The sequence below is a fragment of the Chaetura pelagica genome, unplaced genomic scaffold (genome assembly GCF_000747805.2).
Source record: "Chaetura pelagica isolate M959 unplaced genomic scaffold, ChaPel_1.0 scaffold221, whole genome shotgun sequence".
In the NCBI taxonomy this organism is placed as follows: domain Eukaryota; kingdom Metazoa; phylum Chordata; class Aves; order Apodiformes; family Apodidae; genus Chaetura; species Chaetura pelagica.
The window spans coordinates 1,477,334-1,501,649 of NW_009952533.1; the positions used below are offsets into that span (position 1 = coordinate 1,477,334).

Below are 24,316 nucleotides of genomic sequence, written 5' to 3' on the forward strand. Positions count from 1 at the left end.
CAGGAGCTAACACACTGACCTTTGGTAGTTGGTGCCTGCTTCATTAAATCAGGGTAGTTCTGGCTGTACTAGCAGAAAGATGGCAGTCTTGAAATGGTAAGAAAAGTGTTTTAGGTGCACATTCTTAAGCAGCTGGTAAACGTTTATAAAAAACTCTCACAGGCATGTGCAGCTCTTTGCTTGATGTAACTATTTCTTTGGAGTCTCTCAGTTTGTATTTGTTTGATAATGCTCAGAAAGAATGATTTTGTGGAGAGACAAATCCAACCAGAAACACATGCTGATAGTGCTTCTCTCTTGAAAAGCAGTGCCTGCCAAAATGTTTGAAACTATCCACCTCTGTATTATCTTTGAAAATAAATCAAGGGGAAGGTATTATACTTTGCACTTTGAGTTTGGCTTTTATTAGCTCTAATAAGCAGTCTTTTTGATTGTCTTTAGCAGCCTAAGCAACAATCTTGCCATATATGGTGCATCTTATTTAGACTTTGTCTTTTTTTACAGATAAAAATCATGGTAGACATCCAGATGCAGTTAACTCGAAATATCTGGGTATCACAGAAAGGGCAAAATTCTATCTGTCTAACCCAATTTCCCAGTTTTCTTAGGATCTGAATCTCCTTTTTTTATAGGCTAAACTGACTGGTTTAAAATACTAAAGGACGATCTCCTGCTCCAGTAGAATCTGTGCCAACTCTTCCCTTTCTTACAAGGAAGCAGACACAAACATACTTAGAAGCACCTTTAGACATAAGAACTGATGGATTCTCAACTTGGTTTTGGCTGTCTTCCTGACATCCCTGTTACATAATCAAGGATTTCTTACTTTTCTTATGTTTATTATCACTTCATCAACTTGTAACTGTGGTTCTTCTAGTGTTACCCTAGACTGTGTATGGGAAAGTTGATGGAAGAAGAATAATTTTTAGTTTTTAATTTTTATCCTGAAGTGTCAGTCCAGTGTCCTTAAAACAATGTGGCCTCAAAAGGGGCAGCCACTTTGGTAATGGCTGTATTTAATCCTCAGTACCTTATGAGTTTTGTAGCATGAATATCAGCATGTACACTGAGCCTGTCTGCAGTGGGTGAAGGATGGGGACATGGCAAAGCAGCAGCCCACATAGTTTTGAGCCAATAAGGCTACATGGGATCCTGGCTCAGTTGTCTCTGTGTTCCATCATGCTGTGCACGCCTGCTCTTCAGAGCCCAGATCTCAGTCCTTGGCACAAGAGAAGGGTTGTTGAGTTATTAAGAGCTGAGCTGCTCATAAGCTTTCTGGGCAGGTCAGGCAGGGACCACTAGTGGGACCACATGCACCAGTGATGGAAATTCGGGCAGTTGTAGAAAAAATGCTTTCCCAAGGAAGGGCTCCCCTCAGGCCCAGAGAAGTCAGTCATGATTTATGCATTGTCCTGGCTCTGGCCCAGCTGTTCCTTGGCCTTGCCTGTTAATCCTCCACCTGGTCCTCAGGGTGGATCTTGGGTTGACAGATAATCTTTCCTTCACTCTGGGGGAGGGAGAAGATGGATAAAACCTTTTCTGGCGCTCAGCTCAGTGATTTGTGGCCATGCAGCCTGCTTCATGCCTGGTTTCCACAAGGCAGTCTGCACAAAGGTTCTTGATTTCAGCCTTGTTTTATCATCGGTCTTCCCTCACTTCTGCACTCCCATTCTGCTCTAGCTTCTGCTGGGTCTCAGATACCAGGCTACTGCTCTAGGCAGTGGGGATTTACAAAGACACGTAAGGCATCCATCATGGGGAACATCCGGCGTCTCCCAGAGTTGCACACCTGTGGCTTTGAGAAATAAAACATAATTGAGCTTTAAAGTTTACCCGTTCCAATTTAGAGCCCCTCTTGCAGCACAGGCCTTAAGGACCAGAGTGTGTGAATTATAAATATAATGACAGGCAAAATGATGGACTGTGGAATAGCATGGTAATGTTTAAATTGCAATTGCTCCCCCAAAATTTCTGCTAACATAAATGCCAAGAATGTGTCTTTATAGGTCTGTTTCTACCACATAAATAATTTGTTTTGCTTCACTACACCCTTCACCACGGCAAAATGATTAGGAAAAGAGACTTCATAAAATTCTGTGCACCCCCTCTCCCCCATTTGGTGGGACACAGCACTGGGTAAACATTTGGTTCTGGCACCATGACAAGAATTGGTGCAGCTGCTTTTATCATCCCTGTCTTTAATTCTTCATCTATTTTCTGGAGAAAATGTTAGCATTCCATCAGTCTTCCTCCTTTTATTTGTTGCAGGGATGTCCAGTAGCACATCTGGAAACCTGCTAGCTGCCCAGGACTACTGTTTAAATAAACTGCAACCACCATCACTTCCTTTGCTTGATCAGTGTGACATGTTGCCCCAGTAAAACCAAAATCAAAATGTGTTGTTTCTAATTAGAAACTGTTGCCTGTGGGTTTTTTTTTAATTATTGTTTTTTAAAATAATCTATTTACTGATTTAGATAAAGAGTTCCAAAAGAAATTAATCAGTGGACTGGTTATTTTATTTCATTAGCTGTTCTATGTGAACATCCCCCCTAGCCTGTATTAAAAAAAACAACCCAACACATTTCTTTTCTTTAGAAACTCTTGGTCCCCAAATTATTAATTCTTCAAGAATGCAGGAGGGCAACCAAGCAGAGAGGTTATATCCTCCTCAGGAGTTCTCTTTTGAGATTGGCTTTTGGTTCTCTTCAATCCTAAAATAAAATCTGACAATGTAGTTATATTGGTTTTTAACACATTTTAAGATATTCTCCAGTTTGGGGTGACAGGTGACAGACACCTGTGCTTTCTAGTAATGGTAGGAAAGAGTCTCGAGGGTTAACATTCTGTGAGATTTGTGACTGGGCTTAAAGATATTTATACTGGTCCTGTTTCCATAGCATACAGTGTATTTCTACTGAAGAGGCAGTCTACAGTGTGAAAAGATGTTGCCCAAAAAGAATGAGTAGTCTTTTTATGGCTATTTTTAAATGTTGGTGCTGTCAAAACAATCAAGCAACTCACAAGTTTCAGTTAGAAATGTCTGATTTTCCGTGCTTCTCTGTGCTATGTCTAAATATAGAGATCACTTGAGGCTTTGGTGAGCTAAATGAAGCTGACATACACTTACCTTGATGCTTAGCAGTTCGTGTAATGATTGCTCTCTTCTCTGGTCTCATTTTATTCCACAGCTGTTTCAAAATAAATGTTGGTTTCTTTCCCAGCTCCATTTATTTCCTTGTCTCTATGGAAGCTCTTCCTCTTGTCAATGCTGTCTACTGAAGTCTAGTTTTACTGGTTTGCTGTTTTACTAGTTTTATTATTTTTGCTCTTTTAATACTGGTAGTAAAAACTGGTGGTTTAGTAGTTCGGCATAATTTCTTAATTTACCTCTAAATCACACAGTGGGAGAACTGAAATGGCAACAGACTCATCACTGAGTTGATGGTGTTCATTTTGTATCACTGTCATCTAAAATCAGGAGAGAAGAGAACCAAGACTGGCTTTTTTGTAGTTGTGGGAATTGAATAGCAGGATCATACCCTTTCACAGAGCCTAGAAACTATTAGCACTTTTACATTTTTTCTCTAGAAGACAAAAGCTCAAAAAGCTATTTAGGAAGTGGGTTTATGGCAAAGTCAACCCCATGTCCCCTGGAGAGTAATTGTCAACGAAGAGAGTGTATCTATGTCTATATGATGTGACACACTTAATTCCCAAAGGAATTAAGCCCATCTCTTCAGAGGACCATCCCATGAGATGTGTAGTCGAGACCCAGAATACTATTTAAGGGATTTAGTCTTCTATTTGGAGATAAACCTTCATTATTAAATTACTATTTTCAAAACAGTTCAGCGAGAGCCTTGGGGCTAAATCCAAGCATTTATGTTCTCTGGGGTGCAGTGTGGGAGAGGGGCTGGCAAAGAGCTCAGGCTGGCCAGCGTGAGCTGAAATATCTGTGAAAACAATTTTCACTCAGGTTAAAATCGTGGGCAGAACTTAAGTTTTGAAACCCACTGATGGTGGATTTTATTTGGAAAAGGCAAGCAGAGATAGAAGTACATGCTAAAGGCTTTTATTCTCTGTACATGTGGACTTTCTAGAACAGTCCTCAATTTAACTGATTGCTTCTCTTTTCGAACATTTCTGGCATGTTCCCTTTATGATCTCTGTTGGGATCATGGAGAATCCAACACGTATTAATAATAAACTGCTTCTAGCCAAGATTTGTTGGGTAAGCTGTTCTTCATTTCACTGCATTCAACAAAAGAAAAAGAGAAATTATTTTAATGAATGTAATGGCTTCTAATTTGCATTTATAATATAGAGTAAACAAATCAACTAACTACTAAACTGTAGCCTTTAGCAGTATTATTCTTTGGAAAAAGGTTTTCAGAGGTTTTTCACTGACAGAGGCAAAAAAATGTTCAGAAATTGGGGTGCTGGAGGAGACCCGTGGCAGAATTGACATGGGAGGGGGGCATCAAGCTCAGCATGTGTGTTTTTGTGCTTTGCAATATAAAAACCTGCAGACTATCTGCACAAAAATAACACAAAGTTATTTGGGTCCAAACAGTGTTGAGGAGAACTCAACATATATATAGGTTTAACCTCAGTATGGATGTAAATCCTGTATTTGTTTTATTAGCTGTTTGTTGGGATGTTTTTTTTTAATAGACAAGCAGAATCTTAATGAGGTTCATGTACTTCTCTTCTAGATTCCAGGAAAGCATAAGATAAGATGTAGTAATACAGCCAAAAGTTTCAATCTCTCTACTGACATTCTTGGAATTGTAGTTGAAAATACCAGGTTTTATTAGGTAACTAAATCTTTTTCCTCTTTGCATCCTTCATAAGTAAAAGAAGGCCAGACTACTGATAGAAACATAATTATTTATTAGGAATTTTTAGTTAGTCGTAAATGTTGTTGCTCTTTCAAGGAATATAATTTCATGCCACCTAAACAGACTGAGTGTAGGTGAAGGTCTTTCTTATCCTGCCAAGTCATCTCATTGCTAATAAGGTTAACAGGAATACCCAGTAATTAATCGTTGTTTTGCAATGATTTTGCAAATCCAGAGTTTCTTAAAAGAACCTTGTAAAAATAAAGAAGGAAAAAAAAGGACTACAATTACCAGTTTTGTCAGGTATGCATGTGCTGCAAACTGTCAAAGCTGATTTCTGCTCCTTCTTAAAGGGTTCATCTAATTAAAAGCAGTTAGTATCATCTTTAATGCAGGCTTACTGATTTATCTGATTAAAGTTTGAAATATTTTCAGTCTTACATAGTAAAAGTATTGACCTGTGGTAAGCTGTGATTAACTCTACTATGTATACTACTGTATGGAAGATACAGTTGAAAGACATTCTTTCCACTCGTTCTCAAGTATCTCGTCTGCTTGATAGGGGTATTTTTTTCTCCTTTATTTCCATTCACCCGAGGCTGGAAATTTGCATTGCACAGTTGGGAACAAGTCCTTCGTGCTTTGGTTGAAATACCGTTGATTTCTTCAGTTGTATGATAGTATCTTGTGTTAATTTCTTGAATGTTCACAAAAGACTCATGGGCACTTACCGTAATATGTTGCAATACGAAGGGGGTGCAGTTGCTTCACGGATGCACACTGCTCAAACTAGTGTGAGGTTCATTAGACAAGCCAGTTATCTTCCTGATCCTCAGTCTCATCTCACATGCATAGTCTCAAGATCTGCTCCTCCCACTGTTGCAGGACAGCTTTATTGAACATATATTGGACAGCCAGTTACTGTTTCTAGAAGTTATTTGCTATGAACATAGGGGGAGTGATGAAAAAGTGAGAACTGAACATATGAAAGATGCCAGAGCAATTAAGTTTTCATTGAATTTTTCTGTGGTACAGAAAAGTTCTGTGTAGTATTGATCCAAATAAATCAATGTGACTGTCACATCTCAAGCTGCTTCACTGTTCTGGTGCTTTTTATTTTGCTTTTTTACTTTCCTTTACTATTATTTCTTCACTTGTTAGTGATAGTTTTGTGGGTAAGGGGGAAATAGGTATATAATTTTTTTAAAGTTTCAGATAGATTCATTTAAACTAGAAAACAAGCTAGAATATAATGCTTACTATATAGGATCTAACAGAATATAATAAATTTCAAGGAGGAAAGAATTGTCTATTTGTAAATGTTCAGGCTGTTTCATTTCCTCTCACCTCTTCATCCATTTTGTTCTGACTAGTTTGAAAGTTTTACATTAAAATAAATTTAAAATTATTGTCCTTCTTCTTACATCAATTTTTAATGAAATTCCACTTCAAATGTTCTAATGAGTTCACTGAATGTGATCTGTTTTGCAGAAGAATAAGATAATCAAAGGAGTCATTTAGGTATGCAATTTCTCAGCCTTTGAAAAATTCTATGATTTCTGCAGTCTTGATGATCTTAAACCATTTTTAAAACTAAACATTACACCTTATAAATTGAAAGTCTGCTAGCTCATTCTTCAAATACAAACCTACAATTTCAGGAAGCCTTAATTGCAAGGATAAAGGAAGTAAAACATGCACATATGGCCTGAACATTTATCCTGCTGGTTAATCTTCACTATTTATACAGAGTGTTTTTAAAGCATAATTCAAAATCCTGCATTACAGGAATTTCGCTGTGGGATATTCAGGAGTCACAAGCAGTCAGCAATTGCCTTAGTCAGCAGTCCCTGCAGGAGCCAGCTTCTCTATTTCTTCTGTTTACAGCAATAACTTATAACAAGGAGAAGTAATTTGGTGGTTTTAAGAAAATATTTGTTTAAATGTCTCTGCCTTTCTTCTAAGTTGCCGTTCCCATTGCTCGTGACCACGGCCACTATCCTGGGACCGCCTGCAGTGTGGGCACAGGGAAATGCATGCACCCTTGCAACCAGTCATTTGCCAGGTTTTGTTATGAGCTTTGTATTCAGCTGTGGAAAATTTTCCTTAAGGATTCATTTTCTGAAACATATTTGAAAGAAGGCAACTTCTTGCTCTGCAGTTATGCATACATAATTCTAGCTAAGAAACCTGTGATATCTTTTAAAGTATCTTTTCTGAGTCTTAGCTGAGCACCATCTCCAGTGGTTTATGCCTTTCACGTTAATAGATCACAAGTGTATGCCAAGGTTTTTGTGGCACAGGGCATTAATGCTTGTGCTTTTTGTGGAGGGAGAACAAAACCTGACAACCACAAGTTGGTACCTGGCATCTGTCATGACCATATACAGTTTATGCTGTAGGCAGTGGAGCAGGACTTTCAGCTTTTCCTTCCTGCATTTTGAAATTTGCTTTAGAAAAAGCAGCAATGGAGAAAAAATGCTACCCTGGAGGAATGCATTATCTACCCTTTTTCAGATGTCTAAGCATTAAGTGTATGATAACATGCATGTGGATATGTAGAACAAGATTGTTACGTGGAACAGCTTGAAGTTGTGCTAAATACACTCTACGTGCTTTATTTCTTCTATTTTGTTCTCATTCTGTATCTGTGTTCATAGAACACACATTGAGGGTTGGAAAGGACCTTGAAGAAAAATCTAGTTCAAACCCCTTGCATGGGCAGGGACACCTCCCAATAGACCAGGTTCTTCCAAGCCCCATCCAACCTTGTTAGGTCCAGCTCTGGAATAGTGCCACAAGAGGAAACAGTGGTAGGTAACTTGTTTAGCAGATCAGAGAAGAACAAAGAAAGGGAAACATGTATGTACACATGGGGACTTGAAAGTCGTCTCAGTGTGTGTGTACAAGTCCCACCCTTTCAACAGCATATCAAATTTATTGCAATGTAATGTTGCCCCTGTTGTGAAACTGCAAAGCTTATTGAATTCATAGAATACAGTCAATTGGGAATTTTGATAGGCAACCATCCAAATTTAAACAGAATGTGGATAAAACCAGATGAGAGATCCCATCTTGCATCACTGTTTGGGGCAATGATTTATTTTGCACTAATAGCACGTGTGAGTGCGTGTGTTTGTGCACGTGCATCAGCCCAAGCATGGCTGGACATGTTATTGCTTGTGCAGGGTTGGCCTATGTAGTGATTATTTTTTTTACTTTTGATGGCTTACGTTCCCAAACTGAGATCTGTTATTCTCAGCTTCTTTAGGCGGGCAGATGATACCTAACATCTCTCTAATACCAGATGCAGATATTAGAAAAAATAGTAAGTTATTTGTTTCTTGTCAGATAGCCCTGACACAAGTGCAGATCTATCCCAGCAGATTTTTCAAGTACAAGGTCTGTTAAACCAGCTTTGGAAACAACTACTTTGTACCTATATAGGAGAAAAAGTCAGATTTGACACAGTCAGAAATGTGGAAAATCTAGGTTCCTGCATGGGTTCATTCACCAGCAACCCACTGAACTGAATGAGAGCAGGGCCAGCTTCTGAGCATGTTAGTATGTTTGCTTCATTTTTTGTCTCAAAATATAGTAGGTTCACCAGTTTTTTAAGACTCGGTATTAAAGTCTGTAGTGAAAAACTGAGTAGGAGGAAAATAAAACCCAATCAACATAGCCAGCCAGGGCAAATATTTGTGGTGCAATCATGTAAAAAGAGCTAGTTATTTTTCTCATTTTGCATACGCTCTTTCTTTTGTGTTCCTGGTAAATAAGTTAATTTAAGGTCATCTGTGTTTCAAATCAAGCTTCGTGAGCACGAGAAATCCAAAGCATAATGCAAAGTAGTTGCACATTAGCTTACTCTAGCTCCATACTTATTTTAAAACTCACCAGTTGTGTGTGTGTGGTTCAGCACACTCTGTCTGCATTTAAATGCATTTAGAAAGATTGGCTGGCTTATTGTGAGAAAGGCCTTGTTTACTTGAGGGAAAAAGTTAATGCTCTGTAATAACACATACAGCTTCTAGTCCTGGGACTCATTCATGGAGTGTTTGACTGGAGAAGTGAAATCCTCTTTGTTGCAAAGCAACACATTTCAGTGAAGCAAAAATTCCACTTCTGTTAAATCACCTTCCAATTTTCAGGATAATGATGTGTTTAATTTACCACAAAACATGGTAAACTGCCTGCAGTATGGCTTTTGATTAGTCATTTAGAGTAATTTTATTTCATTTTAATCCCTTTTCTTCATTTTAGTGAAATATATCTGTAGTTTTTTTCCTTTAGTTTATTGTTCATATTCTAGCACTTAATTTTGATATTTCAATGCTGGCAAAAACTTTTGAGTTCCTGCTTTCTGAAAGGAATGATAGTTTAACTATCTGCTATGCTAACCATGGCACAGACAGGGCCCAGAAACCATTAAAACTTCAAACAATATGTGGATAATGTGCTGGACACATTCTCCTATTTCTAATTTTTACTGTGAGCCACACAGTACCACACGGCTAAGATAATTTCCAATGGCATCATCTTTTCCTGGGCTTTCTTGAAGAACATGAATGATTTTGCAGGTTTCCTGCAATTGTTTCATTTTACTACTCTCCAGCTCACTAAGTACTCTGATCATTCTTCATGTGTCTGGGTGTCCACCCATGGTGTGGAGAGCTGGAGCAGACAGTGTCATGTGTTTGGATATTGCTAAGAGCTGAGACGGCTTTCCTTCCCTGTTCCCCAGGAGGATGGTAGCTGAGGATGGCAGGTGGCCCTCCCTTCCAGTACCTGAAGGAGGCTTACAATAAAGCTGGGGAGGGATTTTCACAAGGGCATGGAGCAATAGGATAAGGTGGAATGGCTTTCAACTGGAAGAGGGGAGATTTAGGTTAGACACTAGGAAGAAATTTTTCACTGTGAAGGTGGTGAGACAGTGGCACAGGTTGCCCAGGGGAGTTGTGGCTGCCCCATCCCTGGAAGTGTACAAGGCCAGGTTGGAGGGGGCTTGGAGCCACCTGGTCTAGTGAGAGGTGTCCCTGCCCACGCAGGAGGGTTGTAATCAGATGATCTTTTAGGTCCCTTCCAACCCAAACTGTTCTGTGATTCTATTATGCTTCTAAGGGAGCACAAGGAGGCCAAAGCAAACGTGAAAGCGTCTTTAGATGCATCCCTTTCATGTCTCAAAAGTATGAGACATGGCACAAATTAGGGGGATGACTTGGCTTATGGTGAGTTCACCCAGTAACATATAGTGTCCTCTCTTTGCAAATTTCCCTGCATTTGAGGAGTAGAAATTGTCAGGTTAAGTGATATTTCTCCCCACTATCACCTTCCTGCATTTAGTTTCCTTTCTTCTACTTGCATTGCTGCATATAGCCAGTATTTTTCATCCCACTTCTCCTGGAGAGCAGGAGGAAAAGTTTGAGAGGGCTCATTATAATTTCTAAGCAGACAAATTTCCAATATCATCATATTGTTGTGGCAATCAGAGGCAAAAAAGCATTGGTAAATGTGGTGGAAGACCAGCTCGTCTTTGCCAGTCTCACTTTGCTGGGAGAAGCGCGGTCATAGAATCATAGAGTGGTTTGGGTTGGAAGGGACCACTGATGGTCACCTAGTCCAACCCCCCTGCACTGAGCAGGTCCCAGCCCTGTGCTGCTGCCTGTCTGTCCCATGGTCCCCCATGGCCATTTCTTTACCTCACTTCCTCTAATGTCCCATGGGGAGAGGGGACCCACAACCGAGTGCTGGTCAGGCTGAAGATGGCCTCTTGTAACCTCCCCCTGTAACTCATCCTCCACCACAGGCCTCCAAGGAGCAGGTTCCTGAGGTCTGCTCCTTCTCTTCCTCCCCAGACACATGTTTACTTGCAGATGTAAGCAAAAAAGCTGAAATTTTTGGAAGAACATCCGTGGGAAGCAATTTTCTTCCTGAACTCAGTGTTAATATTTTGACACTATCCCAGGTTAATCTTTATTTCAACAATCATGTGTGGACATTTGTGGGACTGTCTGCTTAATGTATATGTACAGCTGTCACCTAGAAAAGAAACTGCTCGGTTCATGGAAGCAGACCACAGTACACAGAGATGGGAAATTCAAAATAATAATAATATATTGATGTCATGGTATTTTAAATTTTAAAGGTTTGATATTCACTGAACAGTTAGTGTGATCTCTTCCATTTACTTCACATAGTTAACTTTATGCTCTCTGGTTATTAATCATTTAATGGTTCTTTCATTCCTCTGCCTTTCTAGGAAACTTATGTCTGACGTGGAATATCCTAAGACTCTGTGAGACACGGTATTATGGGATTTGACAAAAGAAAGCCTAGTAATATTACAGCACTAAAGAAATGTTCTCAGTAAGAGGTTTCTGACAAAGAAATAGTTGGTGCTTCTCCTGAAAAATAGTTCAGAACTTTATGAAAAATGGGTAGAAATTTTAGTGCAAGTTCACCAAGGGAAACATGTATGTTTCTTCATGGCTCTAGTCCTTGGAGCTATTTGTAGGAGTACTCACAGGCCCGTGTGACTGCATGCAGCAATTTCATTTTTTTTTCAGAATTTACACAACATTTACTGCACTTGTGCAAAAATATTAAGTGCAGTTTGAAGAAAAAAAGGGATGATGCTCTAGCATAATAAGAAAAACTGACTTGGGCAAGATTTGCTATCGAAGCAAAACTAGGAAATCTTGGAACTCAGCCTGACCATGGAAACTACTTCTTTCACCACAAATATGACATGTACATTTTATGAAACCTACTTATTACCAAGGGCCAAATTCTGTGGTCCTTATGCAAGCACAACTTTCACTGAAAGTTCACTGAGGACAGTAGAATTTGGTCCTGAGCTATTTCTTTTCCATAGAAAATTACTTCATTTGTAATTTCCTCTTCTTATATTTCTCAGCAACTGCAGAAATGTGAGCTGGTCATTTAATTTCAAGTGACTAAAAGCTTTGAGGTCTCTGTGAGATTGCAACTTTATCTTTCAGTGTAATAGAATAAAGGAGTAAATTTGTGGACATGATGTTTACTTAGAAGGAAGAAAAAAATTATTTGGATAACTACATAGACAGGAAACTAATGTAGATAAGTGAGTTTTTCCTATTTAAGCAAAATGAGAAAGATTTTGGGGTTTGAACTGAAGAGGAGTGACTTGGTATGTTACAAACAACTGAATTACTATTGGACTTTGGGAATGTTTCTGTGAGCACAATGCAGCCACAAGGTAGTGCTGAAGGAGATCTGGGTTCTCTGCATTGCCCTAGCTAATTCTATTAGTGTGATGCTCCACCTTGGCTGGCATATTCCCTTCTCTGAGGCTGATATAAACATTTCCATACCCTGTTGTACAGTGCCTTGTAGATGCATCCAATGTGGAAGTGGAAGCAGAGAATAACGGCACGGAATATATAGAGGGCTGAGATGAGTGTTGGGATGTGACCCTTGGAGAATTTGTTCAGTACCTTGCAAATTCATAGGAGAATATCTGTAGCCCATAGGCATCTATTCCATCTGGCATCCCTTTCGACCATTTCTGTTGTTTGACCAATAGCTGTGTAGGAGAAGGAACAAACCCATTGCAGTGTTTTGCTGTTAGCACCTGTCCACGTGGTACTTTGCCAGCAGATGTGGACACGTTCTTCATGAACTCTTCAGAAGTCCTGGGAGTGTAGCTGGTGTGCCACCCAGACTAGGACAGGGCCAGCCTGCAGAGATGGTCCTGTCACCCAGCCTTGGGTTACCTCTAGAGGTGCTGCCACTGCCATTCATTTTTGTGATTAAAACAACACTGTAAATTTTCTGGCGTTGACTCTTCGTGTTAGTGTGTCACGGTTTAATGCTGGGCTCTCTGTTAACCCCCCTCCGTTCCTAGAAAGGGAAAGGAAAGAGAATAAGGGGGAGAGGCTTATGAGTTGGAAAATAAACTACCCAGCTTTAATCAAACAATAATGATGAAAAGGAAAATAGTGAAATATATATAAATATATACAAAAGCACTACTGTGCTGCCCCCCAGTAATCCTAACGTCACCACTGTGGCTGCGGGGCAGGACCTGGGAAAGTCCCAGACTGGGACCGAGTCAGCAGCAGAGGGGAGCTAGATGCAGGAACACACAGATTTAGGAATGCACAGATTGGGATCAAAGGCAGATGAATGGATAGAGTTCTTCCAGAATGCCAGGTATGGAGGAAGAGAGCTTGACTCTCGTGATCCCTCAGCTTTATACGGAGAACAACGTGTATGGGATGGAATAGTTTAGTCAATTTTGGTCACCTGTCCAGTCAGCTCCCTTCCCCCCTTTCCTCCCTTTTGCTTCTGGCACACAAGAAATTTAACAGAACCAAGCAGTGACCTTGATTCTGGATACCACCAGTAGCTTAGGAGAGACTGTACTGAAAAGTAAAATTACTCAAAAGAAAATTAGTTCTGTGCTGGCTCAAACCAGCACATAGCAAATACATTTAAAACAATAAGTTTCAGATTTTAGCTGCAAGATAGCTTTCTTTTCTAGACTATATTGCATTACTGATGCTCTTTGAATGTGACTTACCTGAGATTAATTTCTGAATTATGTATAAATTGTTTAATCACCTATGAAACTTAAGAACTTTCAACTTTTCATTTCATTAGCTGCGAGATGAATGTCTGTTAAATGTGTTTGGGAGGCCAGAGCTTGATGACACATGCAGCAAGCACCAAGGACTCCATTTCATTTAATGCAGTAATAATAAACACTCCACAGGCAATATTTCAGCAATCAAGAATGCTTTTGCAGTCTTTTCTATCTATATGTGTTTGGCTAAATGAGAAAATAAGGGGGAGAAGGGTAAAAAATTATTCAGACTTATAGCCTTAATGTAACCTTCCTGGCTGAAAGTAGATTAATTGGCAAAATGAATTACCTCAGAGCAGAGAAAGGCCTTCATTGTGTGCAGTGTGAAACCTGTGCTCTTTGCATTGCACATTCTTTCCTTGGTGTCGTGATCCGTCCCATCTGATCAGCAGGCTTCAAAGTCAGCCTTGCAAGATGTGTAGGTCCCTTCAGTTGGAAGCTCTTTCATTCAGTCCATTTGCGTATTAAACCAGAATAGTTTGAAGTATTCTGGGGAGAAAAACCTCCTTCCCCTGCAGAAGTTGCTCCCCACTTTTTCCCACGATGCAGCATGTTGGTACTTCAGCCTTGCAGGGGTTAACATGTGGGAAAATGGGTCATTATTTCTTCTTTTATACGAGAGGTTGGCATCCAGAGCCCTGGCCAAGACCACATGAGGCCCAAGAGCAGAGCCTGTCTCTCTTCTAGTCCAAACGTTGAGGTCCAGCAATAACCTCGGGTAGCAGTGACCTGATCATCTGTTGGGTTTCAGGGAGGTGGGTGGTGACACAGAGGCTGCCTGTGTTTCATCAAATGGCAGTTCCATGTGATATGCCTGCCTTGCAGCAAGGGTTCCAACTAGTCTCTGGCCCAGAGCATATAATTATCATCACTTTTTTCCCCAGTCCAGTAAACATTGAATGGTTGAATCCATTTAAGGTTGAAGGGTAAAGCAATGCAATCTTGGGCAAAACAGTTCATCATCTGTCTTTTCAGAAAAAGGGGCCACAAGGCACATGTTTTATGCTCCACTATCACTCTCTTGCTTTTGGTTTTGTATTCAAGGAATATGTATTCCCAGCCTTTTTCAGGGCCCCCCAGTGCAGAATTTGGGTAGCTGAACATGTCTTGCTGATTCTTGGCTGAAAAGAAGTGTAATAGCCGGGCAAAACTAACATCAACTTGTAAAACTCCTCATTGTTTTATTATTATTATTATTATTATTATTATTATTATTATTATTATTATTATTATTATTATTATTATTATTATTATTATTATTATTATTTTACAAAGAAAACACTTAAAATAATAAATACTGAGAGATTGTACATGGATAAACATGCTGTTTCTCACTTGTTTCTGCTGGTCAGAATTAAGTATTAGAATAGCAAGAAGGATAAAAAAGGTTAAATGAGTTCAGTCCGATTGCCCGTAAGCCAACATCCCACACAAATTAGCAATATTTGCTGCTGTAAATGGTTGCTTGGTTGCTTCTATAGGAAAATCAACTCTGACCAGGGCTGGAGAGTGTGCAGCCTCTGCACCCACTCAGAGAAGGTCTCCCCAGGTCGGGGATGTGACCGGCAGCGGGAAAGCCATGCGGAAGGCTGGGGTTTGCCGCTGGTTCCGCTCTGGTGGTTCCGTAGATAAATAAATTGCGGGCTGGAGTTTTCACAGCTTGTCAGCGTGCCACCTTTGAATGTCTTCTCTTAGAGAAAGAGGAAAGGCAACCACACGTTCAAATTGGTCCTAATTGTTACAGGAAGGCTTCTGAGGGGTTCCAAGACCAGCGTTTTCCGCTGTGCTTGTATTACAAAATATTTCTGGAATTAGATGGAGCAAGAAAAACAATATTTTTTTTTTCCTGTTTTTCTTTCACAAGTTGTACTTTATATTGAGATGCCTTTGAAACAAATGTGATCCTGTTCTGTACGTTGAGCTTTCTTGTGCTGTGAACTGTGACATGCTGAAGCACCAGGTTTTAAATCAGAGATGGCAGAGTTCAGATTAGCATGGTGGTATTTGTAACCTCTAGCATTTTGCATCCCTCTTTCCTGCAGGGTCTCCTGCCCTCACTGGCACTGGAACCATCACTGTCGTGGTGGATGATGTCAATGACAATGTCCCTACATTCGCCTTTAACATCTATTCTGCCACTGTTCCAGAGGATGCTCCTACAGGGACAGATATTTTGCTTGTAAACTCCTCAGATGCTGATGCTTCCACAAATGCTGTTATTAGGTAGGTCATATACTCTTGATGTATGTGGTACTGCCTCATACCTTGCCTGAAGATTTTCTCCTCCAGTGTCCATTACCAATATGCCACAAAACTCAAGACACAAAAGGACAACTGTGTATCTGTAGCTAAGTAATTTAATTAAATCTGGCTTTTTTGTTTATAGGCTTTTAGAATGATATTTAAGGACAAGTAGAGTTGCAGTGTTATTTTAGTCTTTTGCTAAGTGAAAAGCAACCAAATTTAACTTGTGCCTGAGTGTAATTGGTAATAAATGGATTTATTTTTCACAGTAAGTGTAGAAGTAGATTAATTAAAAAAAAAACAACTAAAAAAACCCCCACAACCAAACACAAAAGAACAAAAAATCAACACAGAAACCCTGAAACTCCAAATTATTAAGTACTTCAGCTTTGAAGTCTTTAAATATACATTCTCTGAATAAAGAAGTATTGTATAGGCTGTGTATACCATTATTGGCTGCCATCAACTTATGTAGCCTTTGGAAAGGCTTTTACCTTCTATTTAGTGTAGCTTTTAGAGTTGAGGGCTTGTAATGAAGGATTTAGTTAACAGATACAATGCAAAATGTGTTCCTGAAGAAGTTAGAAACCATTGATTGTTCATGGAGACTGACAGACTTCTTAAGTATTAATCAAAGGAGCTTTCAGGAGGGTATTGTGGAGAAGGGGAAGATGTACTTTTCAAATATTTAACATATGTGCTACAAAAGCTGACTTCAGTGCAGTGTTAAATAATAGTTTGGTTTTTTTCATTTAGCGTTTATATGAAACCACTCATCCTAAGAAAAGTGTGGAATGTATTTTGCAGCTCTAGTCACCTTTAAACTTGAATTTTTAAGCTAGGTAAATCCAGAAACCAGTATCACTTTTTGTGAAAAGTGTCAAAACTAGTGAATAGTGTTAATTTTGTGATAGCATACAGATGTTTGGGGAAGGCTAATGTTAAGTGGCTTTTCAAACCAAATTGTAGTTTAGATGACTGCTTATACAAACCTGGACACGTTTATAATAAACCAGCCAAGAAGTAAAAACCAGTAAAATCTGGAAATTGACACTTCTGCTTTAAATGCCAAATGGTTTGCAGAGCTCAGCTGATGAAACTGAATGGGTTTGAACTATGGCTGAACATAGGCCATTCCCAGTCTCACAGACAAGGGTAATGAAGATGTTGAGTGGCAGTGACAAGCTGAAGATTATCCAGTGAGGACTGATTTATTGCTAATGGAGTACAAAGCAGATTCATATTAGTTTTTTAGCAGAAGGATACGTAGGTAATCTCATCACATTTAACTGTTGTGATTGCAAACACTTGTATCTCTGATTCCAAACTTAGAAAATAGGATATAAAAGTAGCTTCTTTGTTTTTGTTTTTCAGTTTACCTCAGTTCATTCTTCAAACTGTGTGCAAATATCCTGTAGTTTGTTTGGTTTTTGGTTTTGTTTGTTTTGTTTGTCGTTTTTTTTAAACAGAGCTATGATATGGCAAAGCAAGTGTGTATAAAATACCGTGATATTTTCTTTGAATCTTGCTACAAGCCAAAAATAGAAACTTGATGTTTTGGCATCTTTAAGTATTTGAAAATAATCCAAAATTACCATTTATTAAATTGTGAAACAATGAAGCTTTTAATTATGTTCACTCTTACTTTAAGAAACTATTTCTTAAGGGCAATGCCCTTTAGAAAAAAGAATTCCATACAAAGTGTGAATGATTGTAATGATTGCATCCCATAATTAGAATTTATCAAGGTACTCTCAGATTTCTTTAGTGTGTTTGAATTGCTTCAGTATTTCTGCCATTAGTCTTTGTCATTCACTCAGTACCTCATAGTGGAATAGTTGAGAATTATTTTTTTTTCCTTTGTAAGTAGCTCTTTAAAAATTGTTTTCAGGTTTTGTTTTACACTTTTTGGACTTGGAGCATACATTGTTTTTCTTGGACAGAGTTTGTCCAGATTCAGCACTCAGAGTACTGCAAATCTCAAAATATGACTGGTGTTACAAAGCTGGCAAAACCCAGGGGGACCAAAAGACATAAGGTCTTCGTGTCAGAGGTGCTGAACTCTCAAAACTCCTTCTCATTCTTGTCAGAGCCTGTTTCAAAATCAAATATTTGGTTTCCAAAGATCGTCTGTAAAATCTTCTGCTGAAATTTTCATGTAAAGTCAAAAATGAGCTGTGTCATGCAAGAAGCAGATCAACTTCTGCAAAACTGTAACATGTTCAGATGTGCCAATTCTTTCTCTTACTTCTGGTCATACATAACCTGTGAATCATTAAAGGAAGCTGATGTAGTGGTTAATGACCATGCATATGTGGGCAATCTTGTTACAGATACTATAGATAAGAGGATTAGCACAGACTAGTCAAAATGCCAAATTTTAAGCAGTTAAGTCAAATTCCTTTTACGCCAGTTGTTACTATTAAAGTTTGCGGGATCTGGTTTGGGGTTTTTTTGGCTAGGTTTTGGAATTTTTTTTGTAACTATGCAGAGACACACACTGTCCACTTGGTTTGCATGCAGTTATACTTAGATAAAACTCAGAATATCCCATGGCAAATATAATTTGCCTTAATTATCTTTTTTTTTTTTTTTAATTAAAAAAAAGATAAACATAAATTTTTCATAGCATCTTTCTAATACTAAAGCTTGAGCTGTTCTATGTATCTGGAAGTAGAGATGAGAAAGTCCTTCTCTTCTGCAGCACCTCACACAAGGTTAAATGATTGCAAATCTGAGGTGAAATTTGCCTGTGCTGCTGGTATTTAGGGAGCCTTAACTGGTACTTTAAACTTTGTGCACGATCTTTCCACCCTAGATGCACATTGCTATAGCTGGAGAATCATTACGGATGGCCATCACATTATCTTATAATTAAACAATTAAAGTATGCTCATGGCATTCTGTAGATACTAATGACTGAGCAAGAGAAGTTGCCACAGTTGATTACACAGGCTGGCTGTCAGTCCTCTAGGTAAAGCTTCTGGGCTGTGTTATTCTTTCTGTCATAACCTCTTCATTTTAAAAAGATGGGAATATGACTCTCTTTCATAGAAGCCATTTTCTTCTGAATCTTTTAAAGAATCTTATACCTCAAAAATCTGCTATTCTGCTCTACTAGGTTTCTCTGAACAAGCAACACTCATCACAGCTGTGTTTGGTTTTGTCAGGATTTTCATATTGAATAGGGGAATTCTTAATTTTACTCAGCTTTTGTTTGCTTTGTTTTGAGAAGACTCATTATCTGAGTTAATGAAGTTAATAAAATGATAATACCATAATTAATAAAATTGTAGTATTAACTGATTATCCTTAAAAATACAGCCCAGTGTTCCACTTTGAGATTAATTCTGCATGAATACAAGCTGGGTAAGCATTCAATGAGAAAGAACAAATTCACTGTGGTAGTAAGGGAGAGGTAGCCCATACAACACACTGCAGTAGCAACACAGTTCTTACCAAATCACATCACTATATGCATACAGATGTGTGCACATACATACACACCAATCAAGGGTCAAATTCTAGTCCCAGTTAATCTCAATTAGCATAGCTGTGTGGTTGATAATTTGATATTAATTACTGTGAATTAGCATTGAAATCTTGACTAGCAAGTTAGCTCACGATCAGAAAAAAAGATGAATTACAAATCCTCATTTATTTTGCAAAATTGTCATCCTGCTAGTTCAGAAAATAGTATTTTTTCTAACTATATTTTGTGGATTCAGTTGAGGTTGTATCAGCCTTTTAGCATAACACTTAATGCATTAGCCCAGTGAAAGTACTAGAGGATGCCTCCAGTAGGAATTCTGAGAGTATGTCAAATTGCATCTCCAAATGCACAAAAGCTCAGTCTGTGCCTCATTTATTAGCAATCTGTGTTAAGCAACTATACTTAGAAAATGCAGATATGTCATTTATGACAGATCTCAAAATATAGAAGAGAAAAAATACAGATGGACAGTCTGAAGACAATCCGTGTGTTGATACCCATCAGCGTGGTGGTCTGTAGATTATAGGAAATTGTTCTTATCTTAAGGCAGCAGGCTGTCTTAGGAAATACTAATCACATTTTTCTTCCTTGTTTTTGTCTCAAAACAGCTACAGGCTTACGGGTGGCAATTCCCAATTCACAATCAACCCCTCAACAGGACAGATCATCACCAGTGCTCTCCTTGATCGAGAGGCAAGGGAGAACTACACGTTGGTGGTGGTGGCAAGCGACGGGGGCTTCCCCAGGGCTCTCTCCAGTTCCACCAGCGTGCTGCTCTCCGTTGCTGATGTGAATGACAACCCACCCAAATTCCAACACCATCCCTATGTCACTCACGTCCCATCGCCTACTGCTTCAGGTAACCTGATCGATGGCAGCTCTTGGGATACTTCAGATTGCATAAACATCTTGATGAAATGCAAAGCTTAGCCACAAGAAGTGTTTCTGAGACGTTCTGCTGCTGCTGTTTTCCAGGTTTTATTGTCTTCATGTTGGGTGGGAATGAATAATGGAGAGGCTCAATATTTCACCCACAATTCAGTAGTGTTTTTTAGTTTGTTCTTTCCATCCAAGCTTAGTATTTTCCTTCAGTAAATTAAAGAAGACACAGTGTAAATGAGCACCCACTCAAACAAATGAATAAGTTATTTTGCCAGGATTATAAAGGCAATGGCCTCTTTTTTTCCTCCAAAAGTCTCCTACTGCATGTAGATGTTCTTTGTTGACACTGAGCAATTCTTAAAGGGGATTTCGCCAGCCTTTTCCAAAAAGGCTGTATCAATGGCAGATGTTAATTTTATTGTCTTTCCTCCAGCTAAGTGTTGAAGTAAGATAAAATAAAAGCCAAGCAGAAAACCTAGTATTGTGGAAACTACACCCAAATAAAAGTGTCCTCATTCAATGCAGGAATTAATTTCTGATTCAGTTTATGTTTAAACAAGCCTGATAAATACATTAGAAATGGCTAAGTCCAAAATACTAATATTTTCTATTTGCAGAATTGGCATTGCAAGGGGGAAGAGAGGAGAATGTGTCTTTTTGCATGAGGTTGGAGAAAATTTACTGAAAAAATCAGCTATTTTTAGATTATTTTTCCCCAAGATTTAAAATGAATTTACATCTTGACCTCTGCTATCTCAAAACAGTGAAAGGATTTTGTGATATGATCGCTCTATTACCACAGATTCACCAAATTGCAGTTTGAGTGGGTTGGCTGTAGAAGTTGGCAATGCAGTGTGTTTTCACATCCATACACGTACATCGATAGTGATGCCTACAGAGAGGATTCCAAGACAAATGGTTTACAAAACAAATTTTCCTTTGAAAGAGCAACAACAACAAAAAGGGCTTATTTCCATGTCTTGGGTTTTCTCTCTAAATTTTAAACAGTTGCAAATGCTTCTCCTTTTTATGGAAGAATGAATTTGTTTACATTTCTTCCTTGCTTCCAGAACAGCCTTATTAAATTATTTTATTATTGGATTGGTGATTATTTGTGTGTTCTGACTAGGATGCAGTATCCTCATCTGGTTCTTTCTGAAGTGTTTCTTTAAATGGGTTTATGAGGAGTACCCATACGTTTAACTGATATTTTCTGGCAATATCTTTTTGGATGTTTTTTATACTAAATCTGTTATAGCTGGAAATGTACAGAAAGCCTAAGCTGTGTTTACTCTGTTTTTAACTTGGCAAAAATATAGGGATACATGCACTTTTTTGTTTGCAGCTTCCTCAGTTGATAATTCATATTCATTTAAAATGAAGTTTTAATATCTTTGCACATTATTTTGGAAGGCTGTTGACAGTGATGTTACTAGCAGGCATGGTGTCCATTAAAAAAAGGAGAAAACAACTTTACTGCAGTCCAATGTAGCATCTGAAATAGCTTTTCCAAAAAAAAAAGAACAAACACTCATGGCTTGATCAGGTCTTTCACTTTTATTACTATGACAGAATACCTAGTGTACGTTTTGAAACAAAAAGCTTTTTTTCCTTGTTATTTTTAATCAAGTTTGAAAGGCTGAGCTATTATAGAATTGAAGGACTGGTTGGATTTGAAGGGACCTTAAAGATCTAGTTCCAGCCCCTCTGCTATGGGCAGGGACACTTCCAACTAGACCAGGTTCCTCCAAGCCCCATCCAGCCTGGCCTTGAAGTAATAATAATAATGCAGTTTGCTTAACTGAAGTGAAAAAAAAAAAAAACAACTTTTTTTTTTTTCCTGTCTCATTTCTCCCAAGGGCTTGAATAGTGTTCTTGTCTAAATATTCCTCCCCCTGCAGTACAGATCATTGCACATGACAAACAATGACATGAAGTATAGTTTTAGGAGAAAGCTGTCAGAGTCATTCCTGCCTGTAAATTATTTTGCTTTAAGAGGTAGAAAATAACATGATTTTTATAAAGGAGTGGGTATTTTCTACATTTCAGTACCAGTAAAACATCAGCAGCATGTTCTGCAAATTGGTTGGACAGTGTCAAATTTGAAAGACTTGTCATGCATTAGATGGGTAAACTCCTGTGCAGAAGAACACCCTGGCAGATAGAGGGGTTAATGCAAATACTGCCCATATATTTGAGGTCATAATAAAGCATAAATTGGAAAGACAAGGTGGGTGTGAAGGGTGAATGTTCAGGATGGGTCCTGCTGGTTCACTTGGAAAACATTAATAGTTGTTGAATTCCAGGTGTTTGGTTTTTGGTGGGTTTTTTTGTGGATACATGAGTAATTAAAAAAACAATAAAAATAATATTTAGTTGATTAAATTTATGGCTTTCATAATGTCTGTATTCTAGAAATGGGATGCTAGACTTCCAAAAAGTTGTAGGTCCATTTTCCAGTGCAGATACGTGATTTCTCTGAATGTACTCACCCACTTTTCAAACCCACATTTTTTGGCTGGCTGCATGTCTCGTGGGCTCACAAACTCACCTACCCCTTGTTGAACTTACCATCTTGTGAAGCAGCAGTTCACTTTTGGAGCAGTGTAATAAAGAAAGAGCAGACTGCTCCATGACAGACTTCCAAGTGAAAGGCTGGAATCACACTTCCTGCAGTTGGTGGGTTCATTAAAGGGCTGCCCTAACTTTGTTCTCCGTTTCAGGCTCATTCGTGTTCGCTGTGACTGTCACTGATGAGGATGCTGGCTCCAACGCTGAGCTCCATTATTCCCTCGTGGGGAAAAACTCTGAGAAATTCCACATTGATCCAGTGAGGGGGGCAATCCTGGCTGCCAGTCCGCTGGCTGGGGAGTCTGAAGTCACCATTTCTGTTCATGTGAGGGATGGTGGCCGGTACCCCAAGACAGACTCTACAACTGTCACTGTGAGGTTTGTGAACAGAGCAGAATTTCCTCACGTTCAGGCGGATCAGGAGACCTTCACATTTCCTGAAAACCAAGCGGTTGGCACACTCGTCACCACCGTCTCCGGATCTTCATCCAGAGGAGGCTCCTTGTCGTACTACGTTGCCAGTGGAAACCTGGGCAACACCTTCCTCATCGACCAGGTGACAGGACAGCTTTCTGTCGGGCGGGCTTTTGATTTTGAAGCCATTCAGAAATACGTGGTTTGGATCGAGGCCAGAGATACGGGCTTTCCTCCCTTTTCCTCATATAAGAAACTGGAAGTAACGGTGATAGACGTCAATGATAATGCTCCAGAGTTTGAGCAAGATCCCTTCATTGCGGAGGTAGTGGAGAACCTGTCCCCACGAAAAATACTGACGGTGGCTGCTGTCGACAGGGACAGTGGTCTAAATGGACAGCTAAATTATGAAATAATTGAGGGCAATATAGAAAATAGTTTCAGTATCAATCAGGCCACTGGTGAGATAAGAAGCGTCAGGGCCTTAGACAGGGAGAAACTATCTAAATATACACTAACCATAAAAGCTTCAGATAAAGGCACACCACTGCAGAGCACGACCGTCAAAGTTATCATTAATATTTTAGATGAAAATGACAATGCTCCAAGGTTTTCCCAGATATTCAGTGCTTCCGTGCCTGAAAATGCACCTCTGGGTTTTACAGTAACCCGAGTCACGACATCAGATGAAGACATTGGGGTGAACGCAGTCAGCAGGTACTCCATGAGGGATACGAGTCTCCCATTTAGCATAAATCCCAGCACTGGGGTCATCACCATCAGCAGACCGCTAAACAGGGAGGACACGGACCGCTACAGAATCAGGGTCTCTGCGCATGACTCTGGATGGACTGTGAGCACAGATGTCACCATATTTGTCACGGATGTCAACGACAATGCCCCGAGATTTACAAAGCCATCCTATTACCTGGAGTGTCCTGAGCTTCCTGGGATTGGGCAGAAGGTCACCCAGGTTTCAGCCACCGATCCCGATGAAGGCACAAATGGCCAAGTCTTCTACTTCATAAAATCCCAGTCCGAGTTCTTCCGAATCAATGCAACCACAGGGGAAATTTTCAACAAGCAGTTTTTAAGGTACCAAAACTCCAGCGGTTCGAGTAATGTCAACATTAATAGGCACAGTTTCATTGTTACTTCCTCAGACCGGGGCAGTCCTCCATTGATGAGCGAGACAACTGTCACCATTAACATAGTAGACAGCAATGACAACGCCCCGCTCTT

The 24,316-nt window shown here is 39.3% G+C and overlaps 1 protein-coding gene across 1 annotated transcript in view; it reads left to right on the forward strand.

The window, feature by feature from the left end:
* Window positions 1-24,316, forward strand: part of FAT4 (FAT atypical cadherin 4) — a 268,723-nt gene that overhangs the window by 212,460 nt on the left and 31,947 nt on the right. Inside the window, exons 8-10 of the mRNA XM_010008976.1 lie at window positions 15,513-15,693; window positions 19,816-20,066; window positions 22,813-24,305. Of these exons, the coding sequence (XP_010007278.1) occupies window positions 15,513-15,693; window positions 19,816-20,066; window positions 22,813-24,305 (1,925 nt within the window). The remainder of the gene's footprint in view (window positions 1-15,512; window positions 15,694-19,815; window positions 20,067-22,812; window positions 24,306-24,316) is intronic.